At 41.6% G+C, this 17,682-nt stretch overlaps 1 protein-coding gene across 1 annotated transcript in view; it reads right to left on the bottom strand.

Moving 5' to 3' along the window:
- TGFB2 (transforming growth factor beta 2) overlaps positions 1–17,682 on the bottom strand; it is a 60,710-nt gene that overhangs the window by 22,487 nt on the left and 20,541 nt on the right. The window contains exon 2 of the mRNA XM_054629439.2: positions 366–529. Within this exon, the coding sequence (XP_054485414.1) occupies positions 366–529 (164 nt within the window). The remainder of the gene's footprint in view (positions 1–365; positions 530–17,682) is intronic.

Genomic DNA, 17,682 nt, shown 5'->3' with positions numbered 1-17,682 from the left:
GGGCCCAAAACTGGACAGGATTTGAGATGCAAGCCCACCAGGGCTGAATAGAGAAGGGAAAATCACTATGCTGGTCCTGCTGGCCACACTATTGCTGATACAAGCCAAGAGGTCACTGGCCCTCTGAGCCACCTGGGCACACTGCTGGCTCAAAACTCTGGAGTCCTGAGGCTTTACTGCTAGAAAAACTTTGCACATTTCAGCTTCACATGCTTTCAAGTGAAGTCCTTTCTAGGGAAGGCACTGCAGTGAGAGGCTCCTTTGCAGAGAGGGGACCCAAGTGCTCGTCCCCAGGTTTGCTCTGCCTGCTGGATGGGTTTGCAGCAGCAAGGCAGGGAGCTGAGGCATGGGAGGTGCCTCCATACCTGGTACAGCTCTATCCGCTGCTCCGAGACGCGCGCCTTGGTGTTCTGCAGGCGGAAGACCCTGAACTCGGCCTTCACCAGGTTGGAGGCGTTCTTCTCCATGGCCGACACGTCAAACCGGACGATTCGGAAGTAAAGGCTGTAATAGCTCGGCGGGATGGCATCTGCAAGAAAGCAGTGGGGTTTATTCCTTTTCTTGGTGACAAAAACCACTGTTCCTTCAAACATTTTAATACAACACAGCCTCAGACAGGGAAATACCTGAAGCGCAGTTCAGTTTCCAATGGTCAATTTAATACTATTAACAATTTAATAAAAATTAAGAAAATCTACTGCACGTGTTTTTTATATGACTGCCATATTAACAGAGGTTAACAACTACTTTCAACTCTACTTCAGGTCATGCATTTAAACCTCCCCTTTTTCAACCTACGGGTGGAAAATCCTGAATACTTTTGAACTGAGGAAAAAACATAGCAGTTGGTACATGGTAAATGCCTTCAGGCTTACAGAGAGTTCACAGGGATCTGCTAAGACAACAAATAACAGCAGCTCATCTGATCTATATGTTTCCTGAAACCCACTTCCCCTCAGAATATTGAGTATGAATTAGCCAGCTTCAGATTTTATTCCATATCTAGTTATTAAAGGATACTTTTGGAACAAAATAGTCATTCTAATTATAGTGATGAGGGCTGGAAGAAAAGAGGAAGGAAAAACAAGGGGAAAAGGCAAGCAGACAGTAGACACTATGAACAGGATTACATGAATTTTGACCCCTTGAAAGCAGTAAAAGCCATAAACATAACACCCCTTACTAGAAATTTGGTAAAAACAGAAAAAAAAAAAACCTGAAAAATGGGTTCAAGTCTTCAGCAGCAGTGTCAGACATCTCAGTTTAGGTTTCAAAACAGTGTTTCTGCTTCCCAGTAGTAAACCCCGACCAAAGGTAAGCAGCAAGGCAGTTTTGCACAAAACCAGGTAACCCTAAGGCATTCAGTCATCATCTGAGGCCCTTTCACACTGTCCAGAGCAACAGCACCAGGAGAAGTTTGCCTGCAGCACTCCTGCCTGACACCCAAACTCGCTGCAGAGACAGGAAGACAGTGGAAGGAGACAAGCTCACACTCCCCAGAGGGGAGATGAAATTACTGTAAGGCCTTATAAAAATCTCAGTTCAAATGAAGAGAACAGTTTCTTATTTTCTTACAGTGTGAAAACTGAAGTGGATAAATTAGAAAACAAAAAGGAAAATTACATTTGGGGGCTGGGAAAGCATTTTCAGCTGAGGAAGCACATGTGTTCTCACAGGTACATGTTTAATAACCCACCTGTTGTAGCTCTTTGAGGAAGTTCAAACTGACTATTTAATAAATGTAGCTACGAGAAAATCTTTGATGATAAGAAATAATCTCAGCCTCAACTGTAGATGCATTGTGAGAGATGACAAGTTCTCAAAGCACTTCAAAAAAATCCTCTGAAAGTGTACTTCCCAAAGCAGACCCTCAGTATGATCAAACAGGTACAACTATGAAGAAGAAACTCCAGACTTCCTTATGATTCCACTTAATTAAAAAAAAAAAAAAGGTTCTCAGATTTTCACATCTGCAGTGCTTGAAAATAATCCCCCAGGCATCATAATCACTATTCTTGGCTACCATGCTCATTGACAGGAAACTGCCACAATCTTACAGTGAGAACTCAAAGGCAAACAGATGCAAATTACTCCTACACCAAAGCTGCTCCTCTCTTCCATCAGCAACACATCAGTGCCAGAGTCTCTCAAAACACCAAAGGAAGGGATTGTGAGAAACACTTAACTGTATGCCACTATGACCTTGATATATTTTGCACATTCTTATAAAAGCTACTTGGTTCAGAGATTACATCCTTCTTTAAGAGAGAAATAGTATCTTCAGTTTATTTTTCCTGCTGTAGGAAACTCCAAGACTACTACTTGCTTTTCAGCCAAACCTAATCCTACTAGGAATATAATTTGGCATAATAATATGTATATATAAGATTGATGCTTCCAGGATGAGTTGTAAGTTGTCCTTCCTTGTCATTTGTCTGAGGCATCAACCTACCATTTCGTTCACTGTGGACAAGCCAAACTAGCAGCCCTTCACTTGCCCTGGCACAGACAAACCCTGTCCATCTTGACTTTATTTTAGATTGAAAAGCCCTATTTAACTGTCAGCTTGGTTTATATTTAGCTTCTTATTCCTAGAACCTTCTTGTGCTATATTTGTAGGCCTTCTTTCCAGTTTCTTTGTTTTAGATGCTGTATATTACAAACCTCTGAATATGTATCTGAGTGGATATTCCTGAGCCATTCCTGCATATACATTTTTTCTCTCCCTCATATATAAAGAAGACAGAGAATGAATACTCTTTTAGTGTGCCTGTTTTTGTGTGGCATATGTGCATTTGTATAAATTGCAAACAAGTATTTACCTTCCACTGGAAGGCAGGCATGGGAAACCCTCTATGAGTAAGCAGGAATTCTTGTCTTACAGAAGTTTCATCTCTCTTGTAAGATAGTTTTACATCTTTATATATAAAACCTCACATAAGAAATTTGATTTGTTTATCATTCATGACAGTATCCACAGGAAGTCAATTGAGGAAAAGGCATTATTCATGGAGAGATGAAAAAAAGAAGGAATGGCTGACTGCACAATTGGGGTTTATTTGAAAATTAATCAACATGAAGACTGAGAAATGAGACTTGCAACTCTCTTTAAAGGAATGATAAGAACCCCATGGAGTCTACAGGCTTTTGGATTGGCCTTTAAGTGATCTCAGATGCTGCAATTTATCTCTCTTTGTGACTCCACCTTAACCTGACAGTTTTATCAATTCAGATTCAGTTGGATACCTCTGCACTCCCCTCTGGTTTTGGCCCCATGACTTCAGCAGACACCAGGATGACTCTGACCAACCTAGTCTGCAGTCACAGTTACCCTGCTGCAGACTAGACAGACTAGACTCCTGAAGTATTCTTTGAACTATTATCATTAATGAGTGTATATATTAAATCAATATATTTCCTGTAGCTAGGAAAACATAGATTTCTTTTGTTTTGGTGGGAGAGAGAATATTAAACGCAATGAAAGGTTCCGTTTTTATCAATTTTAAATTAGTCATTAAATCAACCCTCAAAAAAACCTGAAGACTTCCAGCTGTAACAATCACAATCACCACAGCTGAGACGAGTTACACAACATAGCTGGAGATGGTGAAGGCAGCATCCATCCTCCTTCTCCCTTTAGGCTGCTAAACACCAAGCATCACAAATATCACAAGTTTACTCTTTTTCTTTCTGTCTTTTTTTTTTCCTGTCTTGAACAAGCTGAAACTTCATCAGCTGCTTTACACAGGACAGTCCGAACTGCCAGGTTGAAATGTACTCTGGTATGTGAGTGATTAAGTGCATAAGGACACTGTGGTTTCTGTGCCTCTTACAGACTTTGTTCAATATCCAGCATCCTCCAGGCTTCTGTGCCAGCAGCCTGGACAGAAAGCAGCCCTGCTCTGACAAAGCAGAAAAACACCAATGGGAGGGTGCAGGAGACCCATCCCAACACAGTCTGCAGTATTGCTCCAGGCTGAACACTGTCCATGGGAGAGACTGGACACATTTTCTGACCAACCATCCAAAACAGGATACAGGCCCCCAGGAGCACCTGTGAGGAAAGCAAGGTGCAGTCAAGCACCCTGAAACTGAAAGCAGGGATAGGAAGTTTGTTTCACGCTGAAGATATTCCCCAAACCAGGAATAACCTGCATAAAAGGATGACACTTCTGCCTTGTGCAGTTGTGTTTGATGAACTGAGCCCTGCATTTCCACAGCTTTCCTCACAAGTACTGCATGTACTGACATTTCAGGAGAAACAAAACACTCTGTTTGACACAGCTCTTCTGAGAGTTGAGCTTTCGTTCTGGCGAGGAAAAAGACCTAAATTCAATTGTATCCAAATGAGGCTTTTTTTTCCCCTCTGAATTTTCATTTCTGCTATTGAAATAAAAAGAAATCAATTACATGCACAGCCCAAGTTAAGAAATGTAAACAACTTTTCTTTTCTTGTTGGAAGAGGCCAGACAGGCCGCCTTCACACATACACCCACACTGGAAAGGCTGAGAGCTTCAATCTAATCCTTCCATCAAGGGCTTGTAATAAATGCTCCAAAGATTTATTTTTATTCCCTTTTGTGTTTATTAAACTTTGGAGGGTTTCTTTTCCTTTTTCTTTTCTTTCTGGTGCTTTGCCCATTCTTTATTATGGCAGCTACAAAACACGGAGTGCCCTTTTCTTCTCGCTCTCCTTTTTTTCCCCCTCCTCATCTTTCTAACTGCAGTACATGAATGACTGTGTAGTAGGCTTTGAAGCAGCACATGCAAATATTTATAAGAGTAGCTTGATTGTTATTAAATGCAGTTGTTATGCTTTCCATGCTCTGGCAAGCTTCCCTAACCTCTCTAACTATTAGGACCATTTAGGCTGTTTAGATTGCAGCTCACTGATAGCAAATTCGATGGGTTTTTTCCTAACAAGCAGCATAACGTGACATCGTTTCTGCCTCTGTGTGAATTTCTCTCCCTGCTCAGCTTTGGGGTCCCTGCCAGGAGCTGGGTCAGGCTGCCTCCAAAGACATGCAGACAGGGTAAGTGAAGCAGCATGCGCTGGAAGGATGAACATCTTGTCAGCTCTGACAGCACATCTTTCCAGCAGGATCCCATCCTTCCTGTCAGGCACACTTCAGTCACAAATCCTCTCCTCTTTTCCAGGGAAAGTCTCTCCAAGAAATTAGAAGCTTGTTTAATGCATCTGGGCTCCCAAAGCCCATAATAATCACTCTGCTCACCCCTCCTGACCCTGATGTGACTGCAAAATCCTGCTGGAAACTGCCTCTGCAATCAAAGGGGACCAAATAATGGAAGCCACAGGTCATATCCAGGAACTGGGACTGGTCCTCAAGGGTAAATCAGTCATACATCACCTTCCCATTAGCTCTGAACCTCTGTCCCACTATGACATTAAGCTATGAGCACATCCATTAGCTGATCAGTGCTCTTGGATGGAGCACTTGTGCCACTCTTCCTCAGGCATCACTTCCAGGCTCCTGCAGCAAGGCTTCCAAGTCAGACAGTACAGAAGTAGTGCAAGAGACTTAACTCCAGTATTCCAGTTTTTATCTACCAAGTTGTCTCTGAGGTATTACCTTTATCTGTCATCAACCATTTGCTACTGAGGAAGGACTGTGCACTGAAAGTCAGGAACAAACCCACTGGGAACACAGTAGGTTGAGAAAGAGTAACTACCTAATCACCAGATTTTGGGACACATTTTTCACTGTTGAACCACTTGCTATTCCCTTTCTGAAACACATTTAATATCTATGACAATATATGAAAAGTAAACAACCCCAGGACATACCAGGTTGAAAAACAGGCACAATGAGGCAAAGAGGGAATTTTTGGAGGATACATTTATGAAATTATGTGCTCCTTACTTAAAATCTGACAAGAGCCTTCTGGTTCTGCTGCTACTTCCTCATTGCTTCACCAAGCCTGACTCAAAAGATGACTAGCCAAAGCAATGACTTCAACAGCAAACAGATCTGCTAGCCAGGTTTCCAGCTACCCAAATAATTCATTCCCTCAAGGTACTCCTACTGCTCTGGAGTTTGATGGACTCTGACACTTTTACACAACTGTCTTTTGTACTTTTAAATTCTGTAATGGTGAAAAACATCCTGCAGTTGTCTTTGGGTCAAAATGCAACTGGCACAGAAAGGATTCTGAGACATTGTAATTATCCCCTGAAGAATCACAGGATTAAGTTTAGGTTTCAAGTTCTCACAAAGACAAGAAGTAAAACAAACTCCAGTAATTGTTAGTGGTGTAGCAAAGCTGCTACACAGAATTCTTGTACAAAACAGGTTTAAGTCCCGGCTTTGTGGGTCACCATAAAGATGCAAAGAGAAGGGCATCTTATTACATGCTCCCTTAATTTCTGTCACTTCTTCCCTATTAGCACGTTGGAGCTGGATGTGAGTCTTACATTACGGTGGGCAACAAACCTTGCCTAGAAAAGCTACTATTGCTGTTTTGCTGTTTTAAGGCAGTAACAATTCAACACATTTAATTTTTTTTTTTTTTTGTAGTTGTTTTCCCTGGGCTGGGTCAAATTGTGTTGCAAGTTTAACCTCAACTGTGCTTAAATGCTGCCGCTGAAAATGAATGCTTTGGATGTTATTTGGGTATGCAGACCATCGTAAGAGGAGCTGTAATTTTGCTACATCACTGAATTGTCTGCTTTAAGTGAATCTTATCAGCCAGAAAGCCCTCATTGAGATCCTTTTTTCCACTGGACTTTCTCTCTCTGCCACACTTTCACAATTATTTTCAAGTTACTACTCTTTGTACACTCAGTCCAAAACAGCACTTAGTATGAAAAAGTCCATACTACTCACACCAGCTAGAAAGAAGGAAGAGAAAATGTCTATCCTGAACAATCAGTGATGGCTTCTTCTCTCCTCCCTCTCCTTCCATAAGGAAATAAAAACCCAGGCCAACATCACACACGTTTGTTTACCTCCTATGAGTGCAGCCCCAAGAGTCTGGGCTACAGCAGATGCCCCAAATGGATCCCTTTGGAAAACATTCCCAGCTATTCCATCACCCAAAAGGCAAAGGAGAGTCAAATTTAATACCAAAGAGAAAAGCTGCAGGAGCATTCTGCTGTATCTGAGATGACCAAAAGCGTCAGACAAAGTCTCCAGGATCCTGGGAATTACAGGGAGGAGCTGCTGCCTCACACACTCCTGATGCAAGGGGAGGGAGAGTTCAGGTGGGTGCAGCCTGCCACAGAAAAGAAAACTGTCCCCCATCACTGCTCATTGCAGGGAAGATTAGAAAATCTGAATGTGTTTCAGCAATGGGAGAAAAATACTTAATACTAAACATACATAGTCCTTCCAGACAAGCTACACAATTTACTTTGGAGGAAATCAGTTGTTTGTGTGGGATGTCTGGAGCAAAAAGGTGACACCTGTGGAATACACAGGAAGACACCTGGAACTAAGGGCTACAGACTGCATTTACAGAGTTTACATCTCCAGAAGTATGGTAAGGTAAATCAGTACAGAGATTGCAAAAAAACTTGCAACTACTTTACCACCCCAGAGCAGTCCTGGGGCAAATACAAGACACTATCCTGGTCCTTTACAGTCTCCTATTCTGACAGTGTGTTCTGTTGTGTGAATTCCTTTAGGAAAGTTCACTTTACTTACACAACTGTGAAGAAAGGAAAGGCTGCCCAGAAGATCACTTCTGCTATAAAACAAAATTCTCTGAGCATTAACTTCTAGAAGAATCTGAATAAAAACTGAGCCTCTTGAATCAACTGCCTGGATCCAAACTTCTGAAGCTGGAGGAGAATCAAAAACTTGTTGAAATCACTGAAACTCTGGCTAAGATGAAAGAGGAAACTGTCTAGTCCCTCTCAGGAACACAAAACCAGAACTCCAACCCAGGCATATTTGATGTGACCACTCCCAAATACTCCTATTTCTTAAAAAGGAGCATGGAATACCTCCTAGGGGACAGACCCTCTGGACACAAAGCAGCTCACAGGCTCCAGGCCTGGTATTTCTTTTCCCTATTTGCAAAAGCAAGAGTAGATGGAAACAGGTAAACCAGCACCTCACATGACAGCACCTGCACAGTGCTCAACAGACACTTTCTGCCCCTGCCTTTATGACTGCTTGAATGTGAATTTCCTGAAGAGAAATTCCACCATATGAAGTCACTAGACCCTCCTCTCTCTGCCTGCCTTCAAAGCCTTCCAGGCTGTCGGCCCATTTTCCCTCGTCCATGCTGAAACACAGGGGCTGGGTAATGCGAACAACTCTGAAACATCACTTGAGCACTGTTCTCAGGTCTAAAGTTTGAGCCATTTGAGCAATGCTTCATTGGGGCAACTTACTTACTTGGGATTATTCTGGAGAGTGGCAAATGCTGAGCTTTCCATTCCAGACCATCTTTCACATATATAAACCTCCAGGCATTTTAGGAAGTCTGAAAGGTCTGACCTCAATTCTCCTCTTCTTGAAGTCCTCTTTACACATCACCTGTCAGCTGGCAAAGCAGCCAGAGAGGGAATGTAAACACAAACCCTACTGCTATCTTTGTTTCTCAACAAAGAAGTCTTAATCTTGTGGCAGGTTAAAACATATAGGGTAAAGGTACAGCAAAACCACTCTCTCTCTCACACATGAACCCCCTCTAATCTCACTGCTGTGTATGCAACACTGCAATTTTTGTAGTGAGACAGAAAAACACATCTTCAGATGTGTCCCTCACTCCTGTGCTGGGTGCCAGCACAGCAAGCCCATGACCATTCTCAGGAGAAGCAGATCCTTTTCTGCAGGCAAAGTGCACGACAAGCTAACAGGAAAGCTGCTGTGTCTGTCAACAGGCATTAGAACAACTTACAAAGATGCCAAAGCCTCTCCAAAACCTGAGTAAAGTTTTGGTCCCAGTGAAGTCACCGACCAAACATTCCCAACACTTTCAAAAGGGCCAGGAATTTACCCCTGCAACTGCAAGCACAGAGAACATTTTCAGCACAAGGAAACTGTCTCCAGCCTCTCTGTGAATTTATCTGCCAACAAAAGGCCCTTCAGCTTTCAGCAGTTATTTTGTGAACATTCAGGGAAGAAGAACTCCTTTCAAATCCCCATCAAGATCCTTTGAATGAAATCCCAGGTTATCATGTATCACCACTGAAATCAAATATGTAAATAGATGTGTGTTTTGTTTGGAAATGTCTCAGGTATGTACTTCGCTATTCTACTTACACTGGAATGTAAGAAAAATACTCCTAGTGTCTTTCATCTCTCTCCATGAAAGGCTGCTCCTCTTTCAGCTAGCAATCATAAGGAAGAATTGCAAGTACAATTGCCTATCTCATCTTAAAAAAAAAAAAAAAAAGGTGGGGCAAAAATTAAAAGCTCACCAGGGAACGCAAACCTTTCTCACAGCAGACTAAGACTTGAGTTGCTGGCACAGTTCAGCTGAGGTTTTATGGCTGCAATGACCTCAGCAAGTGAAAACAGAGCAAACCAACCTGCTGCTCACAGGACTGACCAGCAGTCTTCCCTGTAACAGAGGCCTTTTTCCCCTTCCATTTCCCAAACTCCTTCTGCTTGCATGCTACTGAAGTGGTACCTTCTGTAACAAGAGACCTCTCTGCTGGCAGACTGAAGAGGCAGACATGATCACAAGTCCAGCTGCACTGCTGTGTATCCCACTGCTTTACACACACATTGGGATGCTGACTGCAGTGCCTGAAACCCCCTAGCAGCCATCAGTGCTCCAACCTCCACCCCCAAACCCGAGTCACCTTGAATAGTTTTTATCTCAGAAAAACATTTTGCCTTCTCAAGAGCAGATTAGGTGTAAGGTTAGATTTATGTGTCTGTGTTTGAGAAAGTCTATATATGTTTATTATTTTTTTAAATCCTTCCTCTTCCTGACACCCTTCTGATGAATTTCACTTGCACTCACAGCCCATCCAGCAGGATTCAAACTGGCTTCACCATGTTACTACTGTTCCATTTTACTAATGAACTATATTTAAAAAATATGCTTTGTTCAGACATACTTTTATTGAATCCCTCAAATTCACACAGAAAATTATTTCTGTTATAAATCTATCTTCCCTGTCAGTATATGAGGAGAGCCTGGCATGCCTGCACGCAGCTCTTCACACTCTGCATCTCTCCCTCCTCTCAGCTCCAGGGTTTCCACAGGCATGAGGCCAAAGGCAGCAGCATCCTGCTGCCCTGGGGACCTGCCATCCATGGTAAGGTAAGAAAGCTGCACTCCCTCAGCAGTGCCCAAGGCAGAGAAGCCAAGCAGCCCACAGCCATGGGACATTGGTCCTACAGGGCCAGCCAGAGCAGGTGCCCCCAGAGCTGGGGACCAGGGTGGTCTTTTGGGGCTAACCTCTCTAAGGAAATGGACTCAGTACCTCCTTTAAGGCGAGCTGTGGTCACCCATCTGTCTGTCTGTGTGTAAAATCAGGCTGCTGTGCTCTGACAGCAAACACGCTCCTCACAGGCTCCGACCTGCGCCTTTAGTGCTGGATGACTTAAGCTGCCTTTTAAGCCCATGAATGCCATCTCCATTTTAATCCTCTGCGTAGAATGGCTCCTAATCACAAGCTTTGTTACGAAATCCACGGGGATAGCAGGAAATCTCTTGGATATGTCCTAAGGATTTTATTATGCCAGAGCAATGCAACTATACAAAAATCTACTTTACAAAAATGTACTGCTGCAGAACAAAGCTGCACTGGAGAGAAAAAAACAGAACTGGAAAACATTCTGAATTATTTAAAGAACTAAGAAAACTTTTCCCAAATCCAATTTTCTCCAACAGTGTCACAACAACCACAAAGCCGTCATACATGACAAACTCAGTAGTGTTGAAATCAAGGAAATGGCAGCAAAAAGACATTCTCAGGCTATTTCACAATTCAGTTTAAGCTGCTGTGTTTATGTGCCTTTTTACCTTAGCACAGAATAATCCAAATATCACTTCTCTTGATCAAGTCCAATGTTTTATTTCTCCTCTTATACATCTGCAGGGCAAATCAATCAGCTGGAATTCAATCTAAGTGATATAAGTGGTAAAACCAGTTTGAATATTTAGCACAGTAGCAGGGTAAGAAGCCCACCACTCTGCTTCAGAGAAAGAGCACAGGCATAGGCTTCCTTCTAAACAGAATCTTCTCAAATTCACCCTGTGAGCTTTTTATGCAGCCACGTACTTAAAGGATTTCCTGCCTCAGAGCCCGTAGCAGTGAGGGAGCACAGGTTGAACCCAGTCCTTGTGATGCTCCTCAGACTGAGGAGAGCCTACAGGATCAAATCCTCCATGCAGCTCACATTTGTAATGTGATTTTTGTTACTGCTTTCACAACCTACCCAGCCTGTGTTTTGAAAGGCCTCCCCTAGCAGGAGCAGGTAATAGCTTTCCTGCCTCTGCTGTTGGTAGCCTTGGCAGTCTGCACTCCTCATGAGAGAGGTGAAAATGATCATCCACCTTTTGCAGAGATTGCTCATTCCACTCTTCTCAGGCTGGCCTGTGGACAGTCACCTCCTACTAACACTCTCCAGGCCTCCCAGCCTGGATTACATTCCAGGCTAGATAGAGTCATCCAGTCTCCCCAGATTTTTTTTTGGTTTCAACATGGGAAGAGAGTATAGTTTCAACTGACAGAAGTTGGTCAAGGCAGGTCCCTTGCACAGAGATGAAATTAAACAGTGCATCCCACAGAAGCCAGCAGGACAGCAGTCTTTGCTCAGTCACAGATGACTATTGAGTAAGAGTATACCATAAACCAAGTCGTCCTAAGCTACTTTTCCTTTTATGATGGACATAGAAAGAGCAGTGTCCCTTTGCCAAAGGTCTGGAGCACCAAGTCCTGTTACCTGTGGCTGCAGGTTGCATGTAAGGCAATGTACCTTTGAAACTGTGAACTCTCCTTTTCCTCCTCTTACCTGTATATTTATGCAGCCCCACAACCACAGTTTTTAGGTGCACATCTGTCATTCATCACAGTTGGTGGTAGCTCTTTTACTTTTGCTGCCTCATCTCACTTGGAGCTCTCCCACCATTTCATTCCTTTAAACCACTCAGGCATTTTCCCTCTTCAATTAGTCCCTTAAAACTTTCCTTCCTCTTTAAGCTTATGATTATTCTTTCATTAGTGTATTTTGTGGTGCTCTCTAAGAAGAACAAAACAAAATAAACCTCTTTCCCCCCAAAATTACACTGTCCTGTTCTGAATAACTTGTAAGAAATAAGATCCAAGGCACAGACTGATAATGAAGGTAACACCATCAGGTTTCACCCTCTTCTGGAAGAGAAAGAGACTAGAATTCAATATACAGCCATAAACCATAGGAAATCAAATAGGTCTCTGCAAATGAAAGTTGCCTGTGAAAATAGTTTCCAGGTTTATGGTTTTAATTACTACATAAATGAATGGAAAACAGGATTAAGGAATTTGTACAATTGTTAGACACCATATTTGGAATCACAGCCTTTTTTTCTCAGCTACAATACCATGAAGGCATAATCCAATAAAGTCCAAGTGAACTAGATCCAATTTCTCCTTGATACTTAGCTTGGTAGACAAAAGTCTGAAATAATTCTCCAGCAGCACTCCTGTGGGACTGCAACATGCAATATCAGAGTGATTTTGCAAAGCTTCCTCACTTATACTCAGGCTTTGGATTTTATGATTTGCACCCATTAAAAACATCTATGACTTCCAGTTTTTCAGCTTTGCTCATTTACTAACTCTGTTTCTAAACAAGATTTCAAGCACCAATTGAACCATGGACCACGACCCCCTCTACAGAGGTCATCTGAATTGATAAAGTCATCTGGGAATCAATCAAAACATGCAGAGGAGCGGACGTGTTGGAACCACTCTTGTGCCTTTTGAAGAATTCATTCATATTTGCAAACACAAAAGCTTGGTGCCTTTCATTCACAGCTACAGTAAGCCTTTCCTTTTTCCTTCCTTCCTTCCTTCCTTCTTTTTCTTGTTTTCCTTTTACATGTTGATTTTAGCATGGACAAACTGCCCATGAGTGACTGCTCTTTACACATCTTCACGTAAGTCAATTACCTATGGAGAATTTAGCATGCTGTACCAGTTCAGTCAAGCTTTTCTTCTATAAGCCTAAAATCCCCCTAAGGCCATTCTCCTTCACAGGCTTGCTGCTCTTCATCTCCAGCTGAAATGAAGCTCAGTAAATATTACACTTGCAAGGTAACAGGTCTGGAATGTGAAGCATCTAGAACTCAGCAGAGTCTCTTCTTGGAGTCTCATACATACCTTGTTGCCTAGTGCCAAACAGTATTTGACTGGCCTTATTCAATTCAAATAAAGATATTGCTTCCCATGACTGTACAAACCTCTTAAAAAACAAAACCAAGTTAAGAGAAATGCCCTCTAAGAAACGCCACTAAGAGAAGATAAGAATGCTACATGGCTTTTTGGAGTCCCTGAAAAAAGCAGCGTCTCAAAGAGACCTTTCCATCTGGAATATATACTTACATTTTTGTTATCATCCTTCACAAATTACAGAAAAGAGAAAGAAGATAATGGCTGGGGTCTCATGCTTTGTCCTATAAGATCCTTGCCTGTCACATGAACTGCACAACAGCAAGGACCAACATGGGCAAACTTCTGTCATTCTGTAACTGAGTTTACAGAATAGCACTGAGAGTCAGTTGCTATTTAAGTATAAGAACAGTCACAAAGCAACAACTAAGTCACAATCCTCCTTATAATCAAGCCTTATTGATTGGCACCATGTAGCACATATTGGCATGGAAAAAATCTAAGCATTTCTCACCTTCTAACCTAGGGCTGTGTCCATACAGACTCAGTCTTAACTAATGCTAACTTCCAAGTGCTCTGTTCAGAACTGTAAGACCCTCTAAGGCTGGAAGAGCTCTTCTGAATTTAACATTTGCTTCTACTAATTTACTGTATGTATTAGATGCTTTGTGTCAGCACAAGTTAGAAAGAGACAGCATTCCCAGCTTTTCTCCCATGGGAATGCAATGGCTCGCCAACCCAACAGGCACAAGCTCTGAATGGTATAACTTGACTAATTTACAAGGTTATGCCTTGCTAACCTAATTCTCAGAAGCCTTGGGCCAAAATGCCTCTCAAAATTTGAAACAGAAACAAACAAAATGAATCTGAAAAGACACCAATATTCATCACAGATATTTATTAAGAACTTCTGACTAGTAGCAAGGTGTACAATGGAAGACCACAGGTTCTCCGACCCTCTTGTTCCAACTTGATCTTTTTTTTAATCCAGTGCTGGAAACATTCTAGGTACTTATGACTAAAAATGTTTTATTCCAACAGTCTACTTTTTAAGGAAACCCACCTCTTTCCAGTCTGATCTTAACTGTGGCCACCAGTTTCTACTGGTCCAAGCACAGGAAGACTGAGTAAACAATGGCCTTTCTGAGCACATGAGAGCCCCCCCATATCACTCCTGAACAGTGATACAATTAAAAAAAATCTTAAAAATTTAAAATATGTATTGCCAGAAAAGCAAGAAAAAAAAGGAAACAAAAAAGAAGGAAAAAAAAAGAGATGAAAAAAATATTTTTTTTTTCCCCGAATAATTTCAATTTAACATAGTAAGGTGTCCTAGACAGTTTTCTAAGTCTTAAAACCATCCCACTTCAAATGTTAGTTTATGTAAATCTGGAAAGTTGCCTTGTCTGGAGTAAAATCACATACAGATTGAAAAAGGATTAAGGTTTTTTTTGTTACAATATATGCAGTTTTTATACTTTAACCTTCTAATGTCTGAGATGGAAGAAAAATGGGACAGTTGGGAATAAGGAGAAGGGGTATGGAAGTGAACCTGCAGCAATGGCTGCTGCAGGTATGGACTCTTTTTGCATTGCACAAGGTAATGCAGGGCATTACAGACATGAAAATGTCATTTTATAGCGTGGCTCCTCCTTGTGACAGGTTAACACACAAGGAAATGGCAGAAGTTCGTATCATAGTGGACACTCAGCTCTTGTCTGTGCTATTCTTGTCTGTGAGTGTTCGGGTTACAAGGCTAGACTGGCTTTCCTGTGTCCAAATAAAACAGCCAGATTGATCCAGTTGGATTTTCCAAAGGGCAAGATAAACGTCTTTCCCCGAAATACTACAAATATCAATCATTCCGAGTGCCGCCACCTGCCTGAGATCCATCTGCAGAGAACTGGCTTTTGGACAGGCATCACCACGAAGGAGTTCCTGATTCCTTTGTCCTTGGTGAGCTTTCTCACACCCTGGAGGAGAGCCCATGATAACAGAACTGTGGTGCAGGAGAGCTGGGCACCTGAGGTACCAGAGTGACAGGGCCAGGGACACACACCTCCAGCAGGTACCACCAAGACAACGGAACTACACCCCAGCTCAACAACAGATTGCTTATTGCCTCCTATTTTGACAACAGGTTTTGCTCAATTTATTCAACTCTCTCCCTCCACCTGAAGTTGCACCTATTTTCTTTTAAATTGTTATGGTAATACCCCCCAAAATTTGCTTTACATTGGCAAGCAACTTTAGTTTCTGCTCTTTTGGGCACGCATAAATGTTTGAGGCAAAACTCTCTAGAGAAAGAGGCGTGCATACGAACAGACACACTTATATGCACACGAAGAAACAAAAAATATAAAAGAATATGTTTCAGACTAACAAAATGACATCCAACTAAATATTAGAAAAAGATGTTCTGACCATTTATGATTCAGAAGAATCCAAAACTAACGCAGACTCCAGACAGAGATCACATTCAGTGAAAGAGCTCCACAAATTGCATCATACAACACCATGACTGCGATAATGAATATGGATAACAACTACAGGGTCAGCGTCTGCATTTCTTAAGGATCAAAACAGACTAGGAATGCCTCAGCAGCTTCTTGGAATAAGCTAAAGAACGATTTGAAAACACTTTAGTTCAAAGGAGCATGAAAACCATGCAAGTTTTAAATTTTCTGCTCTACATGCATTATTAGTCATACTTCCTACTGGTGGGACTGCACAGGTTACTCAGCTGACCTGTGCAGAAGCAGGGCTCCAGAAATAAGTCTTTACTGCTCCAGACACATGACACTGACACAAATTATATATGATACTTAAGTTTAAGGATCATATTCAGAGGGAACAAGCCCTGGAAAATAGCTGTGAAACAGGGAACTGTCGGAAGAGTTTGCTATTGAGTTGGGTGTTTTGTCTGAAGTACTGGTTGCATACTCTGGAGGCAGAGTTGTCCTCAACACTGATACAAAAGAACAGGTGACAGTGAAATATCACACCTATCTATACAAAACATAGAATGCTTCAGGACTATTCTAGCTCTCCTCAATCCAAGGCTGACTCTCTATCAAAAGAAAAAGCTCCACATTTCAGAGGTGAAACTTCAGAAGGAATTTGTCTTCCAAATGCACATAAATTACATCAATAATGAGGTGACACCTTTGTCCTGGCTCTGTACTCTTGATACACAGGTACTACCAGCACTTGAGGATCACAGATACAAATGAGAAGTACGGGACACCAGCTAACCACCCAACAATCACATCAAGCAACAATAACCAGTTTTTTGCCATTTTCAAATTTACACAACAATAGGTTATTTTACATAAACAAAAGTATTACTAGAATGCACAAAATAATCATAAATATTAAAATCACTGCCAAAAAAAATTTAAAAATTATTCAACTGAAAGGACATGGCAAGACAAGGGTTGATGGTGTACTGCAGATAAACAAGCTCTCAGGGCATCACTGCAGCAAAAGTAATGTGCTCTCAGACTGAAAGGAAAAGTAAGGTCTGTTACTACAGAAATTAACTGGGATCACACACACATACAAAATATTTCCTTTTAGTACTGCACATCTCTTTCCAGTAGGACAGAGTCAAAATGGAGAGAAGTCAGAGCTAAGCAAGGAGGTCCAATGGCTCCAGGGTGTAATGAAAGGAAACAAAGACTGAATAGTTCATTTTGGAAATAAGTTATGAAAGTGCTAATCTAAGGATTAGGTGAATAGCACCTACATATGATAAACCACATCACCAGTTAATCTGTGGCACCACTTGCCTAAAGCACTGCAAATACATAATGCCTCCTTCTTCCTTGCCAGCTACCCCAAGGGTGGAGGGAAGGGCACCTGGATACAGCAAGGGAGCCACTGAGACTTGAAGCAAAAAAGGAGAGAGGAAATGTAAAAAAGGATAAACTCGTGCAAAGTAACATAATCCATGGCATCAAGTACAGGCCACTGGAAACAAATAATGCTTGAAAATCTCTGTTAATTAGAAGAGATGAAATACCACTGTCCTGGAGACCAGGGCAGAGTACTGTGCTAGCATGAAACTTGAGTAGTCCCTACCCAAAGAACAAAAGCCCAAAGAATGTAGAAAATTATTTTTCTCGTAAATATCAATTTTATGTCTGGGATAGCAAACCTTGCCAACATTGTACACTGAGTCAGAAAGATGATACAGCCTTATTTTGATTTCTTGAAAAGAGTAAGAAAAAGTTACTTCTTAATTCATTCAGTTATTTTAAAAGAGAGGCCAAAGAAAAAATGCTTGGAAGTTGTTTTCTCCATTCTTTTCATAGCTTCCATTTTTTTGAAAGGGCATCAAACCCTAATTCCATCTAAAAAAAGGAATTAATAATAATGTG

This window comes from Agelaius phoeniceus, chromosome 3 (assembly GCF_051311805.1).
Source record: "Agelaius phoeniceus isolate bAgePho1 chromosome 3, bAgePho1.hap1, whole genome shotgun sequence".
Taxonomy (NCBI): Eukaryota; Metazoa; Chordata; class Aves; order Passeriformes; family Icteridae; genus Agelaius; species Agelaius phoeniceus.
The sequence above is the reverse complement of the archived record's forward strand: the minus strand, read 5'-3'. Positions and strand labels throughout refer to the sequence as shown.